The sequence below is a fragment of the Zootoca vivipara genome, chromosome 15, assembly GCF_965207765.1.
Source record: "Zootoca vivipara chromosome 15, rZooViv2.hap1.1, whole genome shotgun sequence".
Lineage (NCBI taxonomy): Eukaryota > Metazoa > Chordata > Lepidosauria > Squamata > Lacertidae > Zootoca > Zootoca vivipara.
Genome location: NC_142598.1, coordinates 2,153,170 through 2,173,162, shown reverse-complemented (window position 1 = coordinate 2,173,162; position 19,993 = coordinate 2,153,170). Strand labels below are relative to the sequence as shown.

The following is a 19,993-nucleotide window of genomic DNA, read 5'->3' as shown; positions in this document are numbered from 1 at the left end:
TTTAAAATAAATTTAAGGAACCGCAGAAAGAGGGGGAAAGAAAGTCAAGTTTTGAAATGTTAAAATGACGGTAAAATTCTTTAAAATGTATAAACCTGAGATTATATGGAACTTAGACAATGTATTCCAATTACAGTGGGGAAAAGATGAGTTCAATATTTAGTTATAAAACTGACAGATCAGTTCCAAGTTCTTTATGAAAAGAATTACAAATTATTTAGAGATTGTCAATGTGGGATATCACACACAATTAAGTTTGAGCTGGGGTGGGGAGACACAGAACAAAAATAGATGTCCCACTGTAAGCAATATATATGAGAAGAGGGAGTGTGTGTTAAGTTGCTGCAACCTTGAGACCAAGAGTCTTTTTGAGGGCAGCGTGAACCTCCCGGTTTCGAAGACTGTAGACCATTGGGTTGAGAAGTGGAGTGACCACACAGTAGCTCACAGAGACAAGCCGGTCCCTGTCTGGCTCAAAGCTGGACTTGGGTCTGAGGTATATGAAGGAAGCACAGCCAAAGTGGATGACCACCACAGTAAGATGAGCCCCACAAGTGGAGAAGGCTCTCTGGCGCCCCCCAGGGGCAGAAACTCTCAACACAGCTCTCATGATAAATGTGTATGAGAGAAGAATCAGAAACAAGGGGAGGCCCAGAACAAACAGACCAAGGAGAAGCAAGGCTCCCTCGCTAACATGTGTATCTGCACAGGCCAGGTCCAGGAGAGGTGGAATATCGCAGAAGAAATGCTGGAGGTGGTTATGGCCTGGGCAGAAGGGAAGATGGAAGACAGTGGTGGTCATGCTAGCACCGACACAGAAACCAATGAAAGTGCAGAGTGAGATCAGCTTGGTACACATCTGTCCTCCCATTCGTGTCACGTAGTGCAGTGGGTCACGAACTGCCACTGAGCGGTCGTACCCCATGGCTGCCAAGAGGAAGCAGTTAGTAGATGCCAACGAAGAGGCAAAGAACATTTGTGCCACGCAGCCAGGAAAGGAGATGGAAGAAACACCATCAGATGATGCCAGACCTGTTAATGCTTTGGGCACCAAAGCTATGCTTATAAAGGTCTCTGAGAGGGCCAGGGAGCAGAGGAAGATGTACATCGGTGTCTGAAGGTGGGGATCCTTCCATACAGCCAAGCCCAGCAGGACATTGCCAGACAAGGTCAGGAGGTAGAAGAAGAGGAAGACAGCCAGTATGATAAAGCGCAGCTGCGGCAAGTCGGACAGACCACTCATCAGCAGGAATTCAGATGGCCTTGTTTGGTTCTCTTGCACATCTTTAGCTGTAAAAATTGGTGAGGAGATTTGTGGTTAACGACAGGGCACCATCCAAGGCAGGAGCAGCGCACCCTGTTTCATTGCCTAAGGCGAAATGTTAAGGTGTGTGCCCCCCCCAACTGCTGCCCCTTAAAAAGCCTTGCAGATGTGGCTTCTGGGTTTTAATGAGCTCTCGCAAGAGGTCCATGAGATCTTACCAGAACTCAGAAGCCACAGCCACTTCTCCTTGCTTCTCTGGTGGTGAGGGCAGGTGGGGAACCACCCACCATAGAAGTAAGGAGCAGCAATGACAGCGGTAAGATCTTGTGAGAGTTCTGTGAGGTCTTGCCAGAAACTGCCACCAATTCTTTTTTGCTGGTAGTGATGGTAGAGGCATAGCTCCCACAAGGACATAACCCCTTGGAATTTCACTGCCCATTGTGTCTGGTCCAAGGACCTGGAACTGTAGGAAGAGGAGAGCTTGGGAGAGAATTGTTGTCCAGCCCCTGCCTATTGAGCAGTTTAGTCTTCAGTGCCAGAAGTACTCACTGTTAACTGTAATTCTATGAAGGGTCAACTCCCTCTTGGGCGGTTCACCCACCAAACACCTTTCAGTGCCTGGTGATTGGATACATGCACCAAACCAAAGGTTGCATTCAATGATGCATACCCTCCAACATTTCTCCAATGAAAATAGGGGCATTTCATAACGATAATTTTACCATTTATACCCCACATATCTTACTAGGTTGCCCCTGTCTGGGCAGCTTCCAACATATATAAACACATAATAAAACATTAAACATTATGAAAAGCTTCCCTATACAGGATTGCCTTCAGATGCATCGGGGTCAGATAACTCCATACCCTTCAACATTTATCCAATGCAAATAGGGACGTCCTAAGAAAAAGTGGGACATTTCAGGATCAAATCAGAAACCAGGATGGCTTCTCTAAATTAGAGACGTCCCTGGATAATAGGGACACTTGGAGGCTCTGTGATACACTACGGAGAACATTCATCAACACAAGGATTTCTCCTTGGGTAATTGAACTTTCTCTCTTTCTCCTCCCCTGCACTCCCCTAAATCTTCTGGAGGTTCTGCCAACTCTATATCATAGTGTTAACAAACCAGAGTTCCCAGAATTCTTTGCAGGATGACATGACTCTTAAAGTAGTGTAAGAATGCTTTACCTGTATTATGTGAGTGTGACCCTTGTTCCAAAAGGGGAAGTTGAGATTTGTGTGATGCAGCAGGACAAAGCTGAATCTTCTGTCCTTTTTTTCAGTTTGTGTAGCAAGGACCTGAGAGAGTTGTTCCCAAAGGGATGGAGATCAGAGCCCATAGCCCCATCCCCACCCAGTCCCTCCCTGATCTTGTCTGTGATCCTAGTTTTTATGAGTCTTACCCTCCATGCACCTAGAACCTCCAAGGCCTCGCCAGCACTCTCTCTTCATTGCTTCTGTGCATGGCCTGCAAGACAGAGAAGAATGAGTGGGTTTTCACATGTTATCCTACATTGCTTTAGTTCAAAACGCAAAGGTACAACCTCCAAGTGTTTCTTGGATTTAAAAATGACCCACCACCCATTAAAAATGCCCACTACCTGTCCAGAATTTATGTAATTAAAATCAATACATCTAGCCTTCAACAATGATAGCTGAGGATCCCTTGTGTGCCTTTTCCTCCTCCTGCTCTCCATTATTTCTGTATGATGTAGAGTCACTATTTATACTAATGACCTACGGTATATGTTTTGTCTTTGTTTTTATATTTTATATATATGCCAATAAAGGTGTTGAAATTGAACAATGGGAATGGTGTTGTTGTTGTTTAAAAAATGAATGCATTATTAACAACCCATGGCTCCTTCCCTCCAGGCCACTCTGAGTGGTACACCATATTACGGTAGTATTATTACTTTTATTGTTAGTCAAAATCTATAGATGCCTGACTTTTTAAGGTGTGGGAAATGACTTGTATGGTTAAGTTGGCAAGAATAAGAGGAGGTCAACTGAGTGAAGTTCTGGTCAATCTATTGGCCGTGCTGGCAGAGGCTGATAGGAGCTGGAGCCCACCAACACCTGCAGGGTCACAGGCTGCCCAGCTATTTTCTAAGTAGGGCCACAAATAGGAATGGGGGATGAATTGGTTTGCATTTTGATGTGAATTAGAATAATAGAATCATAGAATTGTAGAGTTGTAGGGGACCCAAAGGGTCATCTAGTCCAACCCCTGCAATGCAGGAAACTCAGCTAAAGTATCCATGACAGATAGATGGCTACCCAGCCTCTGTTTAAAAACCTCTGATAAAGGGGGTTAAAACCTCCCGAGGGAGACAGTTCCACTGCCAAACAGCTCTTACTGTCTGAAAGTTCTTCTTGATGGTTAGTCCTCTTAGTCCCCTCTTTCCCAGGCTAAACATACACAGCTCCCTCAACCATTCCTCATATGCAAACAAATTGCAGATATCCTTCAAAATACCCACTTCTCGTAATTTTGAGGTGCATTTCTCCTATATATCTGAAAACTGCCAGCACAAATGAGCATATTATTCAAATTGGGCACAGTTGTGTGTGTGTGAATTTTCACGAGAGCTTAAAAAAAATATCACAGAGTAATGTGGGAATGGGGCAATTTGAACTGGGTTAATCAGGAACTAAGATAAAGCAAAATGGACAGATTCACCAAAGCCTAGTCACAAGTTACTTACCTCATGAAATGAAGGTGTTTGCCCTCAGTGGAGGAAGAAACTGAATTTAAGACTGGGATTATTTCTGAGTGAAATAACAGAAATATCCACCAACTTTGAATCATTAGGAATGAGGGATTCCCGACTTGGATGAAGGTATTGATGGGATGCTCATCAAATTTGCAGATGACACCAAACTGGGAGGGGTAGTTAGTGCTGCAAAGGTCAGAATCAGAATCAGAATTCAAAATGACTTTAATAGATTGGAGAACTGGGCACAAGCTAACAACATAAATTTCAATAGGGATAAACGTAAGGTTCTGCACTTAAGCAGGAATAGAATAGAATAGAATAGAATACTTTATTGTCATTGTACATAGTACAACGAAATTGAATGCCATCCCATAAAAAATAAAATAAAAACACAATTACAGCCACACACACACATACATATACACCCATCACAACTCCCGGGATCATATTATTTAGTTACAGCATTTAAAATGGTTATAGCTCTCAGATAGAAACTGTTTTTTAATCTATTCATTCTCGATTTAATTGTTTTGTATCTCTTGCCCGAAGGCAGCAGTGCAAAAAGACTATATCCAGGATGAGATGAATACTGTAAAAGATTCCTTGCTTTTTTAAGGCAACGGGAATTGTATAGTTCTTCCAGAGATGGGAGAGGATGGCCGATAATCTTTTGGGCTGTGGTTATGACCTTCTGGAGCAGTTTCCTATCCATGGCTGTTCAGCTGGAAAACCAAGCACAGATACAGTATGTAAGAATGCTCTCTATGGAGCCTCGGTAGAAGGACACCAGCAATCTCTCACTCAGCTTGTTCTTTTTTAAAAGTCTGAGGAAATATATTCTCTGCTGGGCCTTCTTCACCAGAGCAGTGGTATTTGCGCTCCAGGTCATACTCTGCTCAATGGTAACACCCAAAAAACTTAAATACGGCCACCCTCTCCAACCGGTCCCTGCCAATATACAGGGGCTGAATGTCCGCCTTTTGCTTCCTGTAATCCACCACCAGTTCCTTGGTCTTGGCAGAATTAAGGACCAGAATATTATCTCCACACCAACAATAGAGCTGCTTCACCTCGTCCCGATAGGCGGACTCATCCCCCCCCCCCAGAAATGAGCCAGATGTACAAATACAGGATGGGGAATACCTGCCTTACTAACAGTACATGTGAAAAGGATCTAGGGGTCCTAGTAGACCACATGCTTAACATGAGTCAACCGGGTGATGCAGCAGCAAAAAAGGCTAATGCTATTCTAGGCTGCATCAACAGAAGAATAGTGTCCTGATTGAGGGAAGTAATAGCATCACTCTATTCTGCCTTGGTCAGACCACATCTGGAATACTGTGTCCAGCTCTGGGCATGGTAATTTTAAAAATATATTAACAAGCTGGAACATGTGCAGAGGAGGGCAACCAAGTTGATCAAGGGTCTGGAAACCAAGCCTACTGCGGAACAGTTGAGGGAATTGGGTATATTTTGCCTGGTAAAGAGGGAACTGAGAGGAGATATGATAGCCTCTTCCAATATCTAAAGTGCTGTCACTTGGAGGATGGAGCAAGCTTTTTTCCTCCTGCTTTAGAGGGGAGGACCTGAACCAATGGATTCAAGTCACAAGAAAAGAGATTCCTACTAAACATCAGGAAGAACTTTATGACAGTAAGAGCTGTTGGACGGTAGAAGAGAGTCCTTCCATGGGAGGCTTTAAAGCAGAAGTTGGAGGGCCACCTCTCATGGATGCTTGAGCTGAGAGTCCTACTCTACAATTCTATCATTCTATGATTCTATAATCAAATAACCAAGAGAAGTATCTCATCTATTTTGGGACCATGAGGAACTGAAAGAAATTGAATCTCAAACTGAATTCAGGACTGGGATAAAGAGGAACCCAAAATTGACTGATTCCTCCATCCTTAGCCACAAGTGACTTACCTTATGGAATGAAGGTGTTTTTCCTCAACTGAGGGTCTTACATGGAAGCTGGAAATAGCAGTATCTTTTAGCTCCAAAATTCCTGAGCGGTGGCAATATTAGTTTGTTATAACAACTATACACACAGGCAAGTTTAAGCTTTCTGTAAATTTCTGGGTGGGGTGGACAGTGTCTCTATGGAGATGGTGCCTATGGAGTCAGACGATAGGTTAATAATATAACTCCCAGAAGGTTTAACACAGTTAACAATGTGTCTTTATTTTTCCTGTTGGGAAATGTAAAATTAAATATGTGCCAATCTTTGTCAATATCAAAGCTTATTGACCTGTGCCCAAACTTTGCCTTGCAAACTTTCTTCTTTTAACCACCAGGATAGTCCATCAGAAGTTTCTTTTTTTTCTAATGTTGACACTGTCTTTGTTTTCCTGCATCAAATATTTTCCTTATCTGCTTTGTAATATGCTTTTATGCATTTCAAAAGCTCAACAGGTCCTTTTTTTTCTTTTTCCCTCTTCTTCACATTGGATAAAAATATTGTTATGAATCTGTGGGTGCAAGACATCCTGAATTCTGGATTAAGTTAGTGTTAGTATTTAATTAAGGTTGTGATGTTAGAACTAATAAATAGCAAGACCTGTGCATATTCAAGATGTGTGTTGCCAGTGTTAATCCTGGAGTTAGCAGGTGGGCTAATTCCAGTAGGTAGGCTCTTTAATGAGTTTTATTATTCATATTTTTTTTAAAAAAATTAATTTTTAAAATTCCATGATACAGTAAAATTACAGCTACAAAAAATGCAAATTGAATAAGCTGAATATGGAGTCCTCTCTTAAAAGTAAGGCTTAGCCCAGGGGTCAGCTAACTTTTTCAGCAGGGGGCCGGTCCACTGCCCCTCAGACCCTGTGGGCCAGACTATATTTTTTTTGGGGGGGGGAATGAACGAATTCCTGTGTCCCACAAATAACCCAGGCCTACGGGCCTTAGTTTGCCTACCCCTGGCTTAGCTCTTTCCACCCACTGAGGACAGTAGCCCCTCCTAGGTCTCACCTGGGGTCTTTCCTTTCTCCTCCCAGCCTATTACCCCAGGATACCAACATTTCCCTGTCTCTCACCCAGGGCCCTCCATCAACCACCTACCACCCCCATCAGTATACAATCTCTGGACCTTAATAAAGGCCCCAGACAAAGGACTTCAAAGAAAGAAAGAAAGAAAGAAAGAAAGAAAGAAAGAAAGAAAGAAAGAAAGAAAGAAAGAAGAGAAACAGAAAAAGGGTTAGTAGAAAGAAAGAAAGAAGCTAAGATTAAAAACAACAACAACAACAGAGAAAGATATAAAAAAGAAAACTTCTGATTTTCTGTCTTTTGGCTACATAATTTTTTTAAAAAAACATTCAGATTTTTTTAATTAAATCTATTTGTTTCTCAGGCAGTAGATGAAAGGGTTCTGTAGGGGGGTGACCACTGTGTACCCAACAGGTGGCCTTCCAAAATTAAAAAAATCATTCAGTAGCACCTTAAAGACCAACTAAGTTTTTATTTTGGTATGAGCTTTCGTTTGCATGCACACTTCTTCAGATACTAGATACCTTCAGATACCTTCCAGATCTTGTCACACTCCAGCTCCAATGACCAGAAATGATGGGAGCTGGAGTGACCAGGTCTGGAGGACCCCCGGTTCCCCATCCCTGCTGTAAGTATTAGGCTGCAATTCTATACACAATTCTACCGTGTTTCTCCGAAAATAAGACACTGTCTTATATTTATTTTTCCTCAAAAACAAAAAACAAAAAACCCCACTATGGCTTATTTTCAGGGGATGTCTTATTTTTTCCCTCCTTCTCCTGCTGTGGCTGGCATTGCTCCTGTGCCTATTACTATGTCTTATTTTCGGGGTATGGCTTATATTCCTTGAATGCTTAAAAATCCTGCTACGGCTTATTTTATGGCTATGTCTTATTTTCGGAGAAACATGCACAAAGGGCAGACAATGTGGTATCCTCTAGATGCTATTGAATTTCAAATCTAGCCCGCATCACCAGTGGTCAAGCATGTTGGAAATTGTACTTCCAGCAATATTGACAGGGTGTACACCTATGCATACTTACCTGGGAGTCCCAATATACTCCGTGGGGCTTATTTCTGAATACACAGACATATATAGGAAGGATTTAAAGATAGTTGTTCTTATGGGTATCTTTAAGAGATGTCTGTCTGATAAACAGCTGTCTGTGCAGCGGAATTTGCATACTATGAACAACTCTCCGTGAGACAGCATCTTATCTATTTTGCCATTCTGCATCTATGCAGCCAACATGGCCTTGTGTGACCATTGTGCAAATCAATGAGTGAAAGACCCCCTATTTTAATGAATTCTCATTTAGCAACCCACTCTTCAGCTGAAGTGCCTGTGGTCACCAGGCCAAGCTTACTGAAGAGCCTTTTCATGGCTGCCTTCATCTCACTGTTTCTCAGGCTATAGATCAGGCATGTCCAACAGGTAGATCACTGGATGTCTGCGGTAGATCACTGGTAGATCTACCAAAGAAGCTCCCCCCAAAGAAGCTGAACAACTGTGGCTCCCCTAAGAAAAACTCAACATTTTACCTCCTCCCTGAAAAAACTCAACAACTTTGACCTTAATCCCCCCCCCAAAAAAATCGGTCTTCCTCCTTCCTAAAAAAAGTTCAACAACTTTGACCTGAACCCCAAAAAGGAGGTTAGGTCGCTGCAAGTTTTTAACTCTGTGAGTAGATCACAGTGTCTTGGGAGTTGGCCACCCCAGCTATAGATGATAGGCTTCAGCATGGGGGTGACCACGAGTATGCAACAGTGGCTACCCACCTCCTCCCACCTGAGGGTGTGGAGGATGACTGGAAGCAGACTCCAATGATGCTGCCATAGAAGAGGGTCATGACAGTGAGGTGGAAAAAGCCTTCCTCTTTCCAGCTGCTGAAGGTACATTAAGCATGGCACTTACAACCCAGATGTAGGACAGCAGGATGTAGAAAAATGGAGTCACTACCAGCATGCCGCCAAATGTGTGGCCAACATTTGGGTAGAATGAGTGTCAGAGCAGGAGAGATGCAATAGAAGATAAGTGTCACAGAAGAAGTGGGAAACAGAAGGAGAGCTGGTTGGTCACAAGAGTGTGGATCAAGCAGTAAACATTGGGGAGACCCCAGGAGCCTGCGACTAACAAGAGCCAGTGTTTATGACTCATTAGAGTGGCATAGTGCAATGGATGGCAGATGGCCACATACTGGTCATCTGCCATGGAAACCAGAAGGAAGCTGTCAATATTGCCAAAGACAATGAAGAAATGCATCTGGGTTGGCAGCCCCAGTAGGAGATGGCTGGACTCCCAGAGTCTCCAAACGTCTCCAGCATCTTGGGAACAATGACATCCACCAGATGTACATGGAAGCAGAAAGGAGACGGGGATCAGAGCAGATGAGCAGGACAAATAAGCACATTTCCCAGCACAGTCAGCAGATACATGGATGGGAAAAGGGAAAGAGAATGCCTTGGTATTCTGCACTGACAGAGAAACCTGAAAGGATAAATCCAGAAAAGACTGTTTGATTGCCCATTGTGACATTGTGACATAAGCAGTGAACTGTGGGCCTGATAAGACGTCTCAAGAGGTGTGCTGTCTCCCCGGGGCTAAGATCAAAGATGTAACAGAACGGCTGCAAGGAATCATAAAACCCACCGACAAATACCCCTTCCTTTTGGTGCATGTGGGAACCAATGACATTGCAAGCCATAGCCTACAGAAGATCAAAAGTGATTATGAGGCTCTGGGCAGGAAGTTGAAGGAATTAAATGCACAAATTGTCATCTCATCTGTCCTCCCAGTTGAACGACATGGCCCAGGGAGAGAGGGAAAAATAGGGGAAGTGAACAACTGGCTTCGCAAATGGTGCAAACAGGAACAGTTTGGATTCTTAGATCACAGTCTGCAGTTTCTTGAAGATGGACTTCTGGCAAGTGATGGGCTGCACCTCACAAAAGTTGGGAGGAATGTTTTTGCCATGAAACTCAAAAACCTCATCAGGAGGGCTTTAAACTGACTTATGTGGGGGAGGGAGACAGTGGTCCTGAAGGTAGGAGTCTATCAATTTCTGAAGATGATCATCCAAATGTCAAGGACCAAATGGAGCAAAAAGCACGCAGACCTAGTGGTGGGAGGAAAATATCCTTAAATAAGAGACATGGGGGAGTGATAAATGGTCTTCAATGTCTGTATACTAATGCACAGAGCATGGGAAATAAACAAGATGAACTTGAGCTCTTGGTACAGCAAACTAAATAGCGGTGGCTAATACCCCAGAGGACAGGATCACACTTCAAAATGACCTTAACAGATTAGACAACTGGGCCAAAGCAAACACGATGAATTTTAACAAGGAGAAATGTAAGGTACTACACTTGGGCAGAAAAAATGAAAGCCACAAATACAGGATGGGTGACACCTGGCTTGAGAGCAGTACATGTGAAAAGGATCTAGGAGTCATGGTAGACCACAAACTTGACATGAGTCAGCAGTGTGATGCAGCAGCTAAGAAAACCAATGCAATTCTGGGCTGCATCAATAGGAGTATAGCATCTAGATCTAGGGAAGTAATAGTACCACTGTATTCCGCTCTGGTCAGACCTCACCTGGAGTACTGTGTCCAGTTCTGGGCACCACAGTTCAAGAAGGATACTGACAAGCTGGAACGTGTCCAGAGGAGGGCAACCAAAATGGTCAAAGGCCTGGAAATGATGCCTTATGAGGAACGGCTTAGGGAGCTGGGTATGTTTAGCCTGGAGAAGAGAAGGTTAAGGGGTGATATGATAGCCATGTTCAAATATATGAAAGGATGTCATATGGAGGAGGGAGAAAGATTGTTTTCTGCTGCTCCAGAGAAGCGGACACGGAGCAATGGACTCAAACTACAAGAAAGAAGATTCCACCTGAACATTAGGAAGAACTTCCTGACAGTAAAAGCTGTTCGGCAGTGGAATTTGCTACCAAGGGGTGTGGTGGAGTCTCCTTCTTTGGAGGTCTTTAAGCAGAGGTTTGACAGCCATATGTCAAGAATGCTTTGATGGTGTTTCCTGCTTGGCAGGGGGTTGGACTGGATGGCCCTTGTGGTCTCTTCCAACTCTATGATTCTATGACATTTTTCTGTTGAGAGAGAAGGAGAAACCAGCATGATATTATATGTTTGCCAATACTGGGATACATCTGTAAAGTGGAAGCTTTGAGATGCACAGCAAGAAAATGGGCAGCTAGGCTCAAACTGCTAAGTTAAAATGCTGTGTGCTTTCTTCACACAATTTAGACAAAAATGGACCATACCCTTCCCTACCTAGCTTCATTAATATCCTCCTCCTCCTCCTCCTTTGGCGACCACTCGTAGCCGAGTAAGATTGTCTTCCATAAACACGATTTTAACAATGGGTCCATTTTCCTACACTTTGTCGATGGGAAACTCATTAATATCCATACCTATATCAGTGCCACATTGTCAGGGACTAGCTGGATGACGATGAGTGGTGAGAGGCTCCAGAGGAAGAAGGCTCAGAGCCCAGGGATTGGTGGTGGGACACTGTGGAGAGATCAGAGGGAGAATGGCAGGGGGAGGAGTGGTTGGATGCTGAATAGGCAACAGGCTTTAGTGAGCAAGGAAAGCCTCTTTCAGGGAGCAGTTCAGACTCAGACATTGAAGCAGAGGAGGGAGGACCAGAAGCTGCAGAATCATGGAATCATGGAATTGTGGAATTGGAAGGGACCCTCAGGATCATCTAGTCAAACCCCCTGCAATGCAGGAATATGCAGCTATCCCATACAGAGATATAACCTGCAACCTTGGCATTATCAGCCTACTCTAAGCAGCTGCTCTGCTGTGACCTTTTTATGATAGTTAGGCACCTTCCTAGAAGGTGCTTTGGCAATTGTTAAAAGGTCACACCAAAGCTCCTCCGGGAGGCTATGCCTGCTGCCACAGGAAACAGCGGAGGAGGAGGATAATGAAGCAGGGTGGAAAGTGTGATGGGGAAAAGGGGTGGGTGGATGGGTGAGCAAGCAACAGCAGCTGCAGGATGGTGGTGGGGAGAAAAAGAGGTGGCAGTATGGCATACCAGCACAGGGCGCCTCAAAAAGAGCACTGCTCCTGCCTCTGTCACCTGTCTTAATAATATTTGGATATGCTCCAACAGGCAAGAAGGGAAGATTCATTATATTGGCCCTAATGCAGGTATTAGAAGAAATATGCCCGGTTAGAGGCCCCCAACTCCTACCCTGTTACCAATCAATTTCCCAGAAATCAAAGAAATTCTCCATTAACAAATGCTCAAGATAAGCCAGGGTCTAGGAGTAATTATACTAAAAGCAAATCATGATAACTTTAGCTCTCCTTTAAGATACAATACCTGACTAGAAAACATCTGGAAAGGTCTTAACTTTCTTTCCTGAAACCTGGAATTTTGGGATAATAAGAAGGCAGATAAGGATTTTATTTGTATGTTCCAGCAAATTGCTATAGTAAATTTGCAAACAGAGTTTCTTTGCTCAAGCTGATATCACTTTGGATTTGGCACACAGAAAGAACTGTCAATTAATAGGCAATCAGGGTAAGAACCTGTGGCCCTCCAGATGTTGCTAGACTACAACTTCCATCATTTTTAAAATCACTTTATTTGGTGGAAATAAAGCAGAAATAATAATAGGAGAGCCCAAATGGAGGCATAATAGCTAGATATCAGCTGAAATATTCGCTAACTAACTTGGTTCCTGAACAAACTTCTAATGAGCTCCATTCCCTTCTATGATTAACCACACAGGGGTTTTCTTAAAGACAGTAGAAATCCTTGGAGAGTTGAGCCTCGAAGCATCTGGGGATGCAGATGGACACAGCGTAGGAGAAGGGAGGGAATTATTTAGGTTTCTTGGGTGCAATTTCCTAGACAGGGTTATCTAGTCTGGTTCTACTGGAGCCATCAGGTCCAGATTTGCCAACTGGTGTAAATCTGCATTGAGCAAAATGAACTGGATTTGCAGCTATTGTCCCTTTGGATCAAAGGGGATGGCTAATTGGCTGGCCTTATTGCACCAAAGCAACTTGGCCAAATTCCCATCTAGCATAAATCAGACTTTGTCAAAAAATGTGGGGCAATAGCCCTTGCATCAGTTTAGAATGGCAACTTTTGAAATTAACTCCAGGAGAAAATGTAAATGTATGAATAACATTGGAAGAATAAACACAGAACATAGCTTAGCAATTAAGCTCCAATCCTATAACATGTTTACTTGAAGTCCCATTGAACTCAGTGGGGCATTTGCACTGTTAAATTATCTAAACTGCAGGAATAAAAACACTGCTTGGGCAGATCAACTCCATACACTTTCATTCAGCACTTGGCTACACCCAAAGAAGTCTGGGGACTGTAGTTTAAGGGTGCTGGAAATTGTAGCTCTGTGAGGGGTAAACTCAGGGCTGGCTCTACGACTAGGCTGGGTGGCACAGGCCCCGCCGGGGGGGGGGGGGGGCGCCACGCAGCTGCTCCTGCCCGCCCGCCGCCCGCCGCGCAGCACTAAGCGCTGCGTGCTAAGCCCGCCTGCCCGTCGTGCAGCAGTGCCCTCGGCAGCCGCGCTGCGCACTGAGCCCGGCCGCCAGCCCGTTGCGCTGGAAAACGGGGCGGCGGGGGGGCGGCAGAGGGATCTATCACACCACGGCGCCAGGGCACCAAAGGTGCCTAAGACGGCCCTGGGTAAACTACAGTTCCCATGATTCTTTAGGGGACATAATATGCTCTAAATGTATGGAGGTCTCTGTGATCACCTTACTCTGTGGCTCTTACCCTCAGGCCCACACATCAGGCAAGCTAGGGAGAAGTGTTTGTACCTGGAGAGAGGGGACGGAGAACTCCCATTAGCTGGCCCAGCTGCAGCAATTTCCCCCAGTCTACCAACTTTCCCTCTCCACATGGTATTATCTACATAGCTGTCAAATTTTCATGAGGAAGCCTATTCAGCATCCTGTAAAAAAAAGGGAGAACTGGACAGCTATGATTATCTAGCAGTTTAAGGTGGCAATCCAAATCCCTAGCTGGCAGCACAGGGTTGAATGGGATGGTGTAGCTGCCACCACACCCACAGCTCATGCCAGAAAAGGCAGAAAGGGGCGGGCGGAGGACAACATGCACCTTTGCTGGGCTGCTGCAGCAGCAGCAAAGAGACCCAGATTGGTCCTGCTACTATCATGGATGGATGGATGGCAGCAGCGCTGACTCAGGATCCAGCCCGCCCTGTGTTGGCCCATTTTCCACTGCCAGTGCAGATGGGAATACCACTGCAGTAGCTTCCCTCACCACCCACCCCTTCCTACGCCCTGCACTGGGGTGCTCCTTGATGGTGAGGCTCACACATCAGGCAAAAGAGGCTTTTCTGAACTATTGGGCTGGGTCTTTGCTTGGTGTCACCTCAGGGAACTTCCAAGTTTTTAAAGAAGAATAAATAAATGTTTGTTCTCTTTCTCCCCTATGTGTTGGCCCCAAAGTGATCTGTGTCTCTGTCTGCTACAGAATCAGAACTCATGGGGATGCTGCCTGAATGAGCTTTATGGTAGCTATAAATATAACCCCCCCTCAATTTGTGCTCATTGCTGCATATTAGAACACAACTTTGCTATTTATTGTGTAGTTACTTGGCTTTTCATCCAGGTCTTTGTTCCTTTCTGCTGCTCCCATCTCCCTCTTTGATGAAGCCACCTTTGGACAGCTGAGCACAGCTGGGCAAGTAACCTCCATGGAACCTGGTCAGGGGTTTAAATATCCAGCATTTGAGTTACTCTACTTAGAATTCCTGCTGTATCTTTGTGTGTGAGAAAGGGGATCTTTGTAAACAGGTTGAAGGATGGCAGCAGCAATAAGCAGCAGCTCCATTCTTTTCCCCTTGAGATCCTTCTCAATTTACAATGAAATAAACTTCTACAACTCCTATGAAGCTACCTCTTGCTTTGAGTTGGCATGGAGCAGGAAAATCATGATTAAGATAGCCAGGAAGGGAGAGAGGGTGGAGGGATTTCTTTCATTTTTCTCCCTCCCTACTCTGTTGTCTATGGATCAACCTGTCTGGAGGCCTATCCACCCTTACTGTATATTCCTCCATATAAGACTACTTTTTAACCCAGGAAAATCTTCTCAAAAGTCAGGGGTCGTCTTATACGCCAGGTCGTATTTTTTATACGGCAAGTATATCCCAAACTCTATATTTTTACTGGAAAAGTTGGGGCTCGCCTTTTACGCCGGAATAAACAGTACTTTTCTTCTGCTCTTTTTAGGCAGTCTGTTTTAAAGCTCTGTGTCTGAGCCCCTTTGTTTTGCTCCAGAAATCCTAAATTAAGGTTTGCTCTGATTGAGCACCAAAGAGTGAGTTTTCAATGGGAAAACTATGGAGTAAAAAAAGAAAGAAAGAAAAAGAAAAAAGCAGGGTGCTTGCACACAAGAATTTTAAAGTGCAGGTCTGTGCCTGGGAAGAGCTGGGTAACAGCTGGGTGTGGATAAGCCCTACCTTTGGGATCCAGGGAGAAGGGGATGGATACACAGATAAATAAGCACCATTGGTGTACCTGGGGCTTTAAGGAATAACAGGTAAAAGAGTAAGGAAAAACAACAACAGATGCCTGTTTCAAGGAAGAGAGGAGGCAGGGAAGTTAACATAGATGCAAATGTGGAAGAGGAAGAATATAGTTGATGGTTACATGTATCTGGGTTAAGGGGTAGATTTGGGTAATATGGTACCCTGAGCAAAGACCACATTTGCAGTGCCCCCCCCATATTTCTTATTTTCATCATAATTCCTTTTGGTGCAGTTCTTCTTCTGGTGGTGTTGGTGGTTGTTGTTGTTGTTGCTGCTGTTTTCTGCCTCCTCAGCTTGGCGCCTGCACCATTCTGAACCCGGCACTGCTGAGTTTAGTTCCTGTAGAGCAGGTGTGGCATATATTTCCAGGGGTTGTATGCCAGTGGTGGGTTGCCCATCCCACACCCTCACACACACACTTCCATGCACAAACATGCAGGTCACACACAGGCACAGGCTCCTCCAGGTGAGCTGGACAGATCCATAAGGAGGAGGCGTGATCATTCCCTCTCCAGTCCTCAAATGATCTTTTTTTTCTTTGCTGCTGCCACCAAACCTGATGTGGAGGGGCAATAAATATTTGCTTGGGTGGCCAGATTAGGCTCCCAAACTGAGGGCTAACCACCACTGCTCTGCTTTAATGGTGTTTCCCAAACTTGGGTCTCCAGCTGTTTTTGGACTGCAACTCCCATCATTCCTAGCTAGCAGGACCAGTGGTCAGAGAAGATGGGAATTGCAGTTAAAAAACAGCTGGAGGCCCATGTTTTGGAAACACTGCTCTCAAGGGTTCCATCAACACCTTCCCTGAAACAGGAGAGATTTAAGAAGATCGGAAGGGAGAAAGAGAGGGAAGGTGGCAGAGTAAGTCTTAGTGGCTGGTAGGTCCTGATCTATGTTCCCATCTCCAAGTGTCAGCCTGAGCATGTCACACTCCAAGTGGCCCTGTCACCAAGCTTAGGAAATAAAAAGACCAAATGAAGTGGAGGGAAAAGGCAGAGGAGGGGATCTGTTCTTTAAGGCTGGAATGAAGCTGGGTCAGGCTGAACTTCCCTTACTGGCATAGGAACCAACTTCCAGGGGCCAAGGTCCTCCCCCCTAAAATATTTGAGGGCTCCAAGTCTGCCTGCCTGCCTGCCTGCCTGCCATTGATGGGCATGATGGTCATTCAAAGAGTGTGTGATTGATTAAGCTGGGTGGTGCTTGCCTCCTACTTCCCATATTTTATTTAAGTTGGCTCCCCTGCTTACTGAGGTTGTTGCTTGAATAGTAATTGATGGTTTTCACTTATTTGGCCAAGGTTTTTAAAAGCAAGGTTCTACCCCCATAAAGTGCAGATATAGGAGGCAAAATCTACATGCCACATTCGGCAATAGTTTTATGGAATAATGAGCCTAGTCCTGCTTCTCATTGCTCATAACCAAAGCAGTGGAATCACAGCTGTGATTTACATTTAGGGAAGCAGGGATATTCACAGACAGGGTTGGCACCAGCAGTTGGCATTCTGGGGTACCTGTCAAGGCCCACATCACAGCAGACAGCCTACTGTTGATCTTCTGAGTCCCCTGACCCCACTGCTTTTTCTCCATGACGCAACTGCCTGCTCTCCTGTCCTCTCTGTTCCTGCAGGCCATGAACAGAGTGGTGAGATGGAGTGGCCTCCTTTGCTTCCCTTTACCCTCTGGATAGTTGCACGGATTGAGCCATGCAGGGAGAGGGCATATTTGTTTTTCATGCTTTCAAAAGTGTGCATGGCATAGGAAACCCTTTTTGTAGAGAATGTGCCTAATAAGGCTTTAAATACATCATAAGCACTGGGTGAACTGCTTGCAGAGACTTCATGAATTTTAATCTAGTTCCCTTTCCAACTCCTCAGAGACATGGCCAGTGCAAACCATTCCACTCACTCTGACTTCATTCTCATCGGTCTGTCCTCCCAACCAGGACAGCAGAAGTTCCTCTTTGCCATCTTCCTGGTGATGTACATAGTGGGCATCCTAGGGAACCTCCTGATCATCCTGTTGATCCTTTGTGATGCTCATCTGCACACCCCCATGTACTTTTTTGTGGGGCACCTTTCCCTGGTGGATGCCTGTTTCACCTCCGTCACTGTGCCCAAGATGTTAGTCAACCTGGTGTCAGAAGCCAAGAGCATCTCTTATGCTGCCTGCCTGACTCAAATGTATTTCTTCTTTGCCTTTGGGGTCACCGACAGCTTTCTTCTGGCCTCCATGGCTTATGATCGCTATGTGGCCATCCGTAACCCTCTGCAGTACACCGTCATGATGAGTCAAAGCCTGTGTGTGGGGTTTGTGGCCGGCTCCTGGATTGTCTCCCACCTCCATTCTTTGCTGCACATAATCCTGATGTCCCACCTCTCGTTCTGTGCTTCCCACGAGATTCCTCACTTCTTCTGTGATCACCAGCCTTTGCTGGCTCTGTCCTGCACTGATACCAGCTTAATTGAGATGTTGATCTTCACCGAGGGGGCCTTAGTGGTGCTGAGCCCCTTTGTCTTCATTGTGATCTCCTATGCCCTTATCCTGGTCACTGTCCTGAGGCTGCCCATGGGTTCAGGGTGGCGCAAGGCATTCTCTACCTGTGGAGCTCACCTGTTGGTGGTCACCCTCTTTTACGGCACAGTAATTGGGGTCTATTTCCAGCCCACTGCTTGCTACTCAGCAGAAAAGGGAAGGGTTGCCACAATCATGTATACTATTGTCATACCCATGCTCAACCCTTTTATATACAGCCTGAGGAATGATGATGTCAAAGGAGCATTTCACAAAACTCTATGCAGGAAAGTGGGAACACAGTGAGTGCCTTTCTTCCAAGTCACCATGCTGAACAACACCAATGTTTGAACCACACCATCCATTGCAACTGAGTTTTCTGGGATTCATGGAACAGTCTCCACGGTTTACAACCACATTTACCTGATGTTAAAAGGTGAATTTCCCTCCGGATTCCAACAGCCATTTTTACACAGGAAAATTGTGAGATAAATGCTTGTCAGTGTGCCAAAGGTAGCCATGTTGTCATATAGCGTACCATAGGGTCACTTTCCAATCATTCTTTTTTGGCTGTGGTTTGAGCCACCAGGGAAAACAGTTGGATACGGGAGTATGCTTGGATGGTTCACAGCAAGAGCACCATCTGGGGGGCCAGTGGGCTGAGCCCCCTCAAAATTCAAGGGGGACCCAGGCCCCCTCAATATTTCACACACCCCGCCTAGCCCCCAAAGTGGGGGGAACCCGGCACAAGTGGTCAAGAGCAAGCTAAAAACCTGGTGGAGGAGGAAATGGCTGGAGCATAAAAAGCAGGGAGCTGGGAGGGAAATATATGGTATTTTGTTAAAGAATAAAATATTGTATAATAAAAAGGAGAATTCCCTGGATGTTGAGATCCAGGTTTGGGGCAAGTACTCTTGGTGAAAGAGCCCCAGCAGAGATTTAAAATCACAAAACATGCAGCAAAGTAAAGTGTGGAAATATATAGTCAGCTAGACCTTTATTGAAAGCTGCCCCCCCCCCCCGCACTGAATATTGTTACCTGAGGTGGGAAATATATAGGAGCCACAATAAAATGAAAATGTTACCTCAACATTGCCTAGGTTTTCCTATTTTCTTTTGCCCTTTTGCGTTAGATATATTACGAACAATGCGGATGTAGATACATTTACCAGATGAAAAAGGAGTTTTCAAGAGGGAAAAGGGAGAGCAAAGAGTTTCAAGCAGATTTAGTGACAACCATAGTAGACAGTGGGACCCAGGTGGCACTGTGGTTAAACCACTGAGCCTAGGGCTTGCTGATCAGAAGGTCAGCGGTTCGAATCCCTGTGACGGGGTGAGCTCCTGTTGCTTGGTCCCAGCTCCTGCCAATCTAGCAGTTCGAAAGCACGTCAAAATGCAAGTAGATAAATAGGTACCGCTACAGCGGGAAGGTAAACGGCGTTTCCATGTGCTGCTCTGGTTTGCCATGCTGGCCACATGACCTGGAAGCTATACGCCGGCTCCCTCGGCCAATAATGCAAGATGAGCGCGCAACCCCAGAATCGGTCACGACTGGACCTAATGGTCAGGGGTCCCTTTACCTTTACCTTTTATAGTAGACAGTAGCAAATTGACTATTATGTAGCTTTTTATATTATAATTATGAGATCATGCATTTGGATATCTGGCCTCAGAACCAAGCTGGATGCAGCAGTGGGAAACTCTCAATGTTTGTTCTCAGGGAAATTCCCCAGAGAAAAAGGATTCTTTCCCTGGAAAATGGTATATATAGATCTCTAATGGTATAGAGAGAGATGGTCCTGTTCCAATTTGGAGCCCCCTCCATCCCATATCTGCTATCCATTTTTTTAATAAAAAACAAAAACTGAGAGATCTTATTCACTGAACTCCTACCATCTAGTGTACCATTCGTCACCATTAGGGATGAGAGAGAAATTC

At 44.9% G+C, this 19,993-nt stretch overlaps 2 protein-coding genes and 1 pseudogene across 2 annotated transcripts; 1 reads left to right on the top strand and 2 right to left on the bottom strand.

Moving 5' to 3' along the window:
* Window positions 1–334: 334 nt before the first annotated feature.
* On the bottom strand, window positions 335–2,681 carry LOC118075353 (olfactory receptor 10Z1-like). Its single transcript, XM_060269136.1, has 2 exons — window positions 2,675–2,681; window positions 335–1,290 (listed from the first exon to the last, which is right to left on the bottom strand). Exons 1-2 carry the CDS (start codon window positions 2,679–2,681, stop codon window positions 335–337), a joined length of 963 nt encoding a protein of 320 aa, XP_060125119.1.
* Window positions 2,682–8,715: 6,034 nt separating this feature from the next.
* LOC118097564 (olfactory receptor 1f45-like) lies at window positions 8,716–9,507 on the bottom strand (annotated as a pseudogene).
* A 7,915-nt stretch (window positions 9,508–17,422) lies between these two features.
* LOC118097565 (olfactory receptor 1K1-like) lies at window positions 17,423–18,361 on the top strand. The gene has a single exon (XM_035140536.2). The coding sequence runs from the start codon at window positions 17,423–17,425 to the stop codon at window positions 18,359–18,361; it is 939 nt and encodes a 312-aa protein (XP_034996427.2).
* The last annotated feature ends 1,632 nt before the right edge of the window (window positions 18,362–19,993 follow it).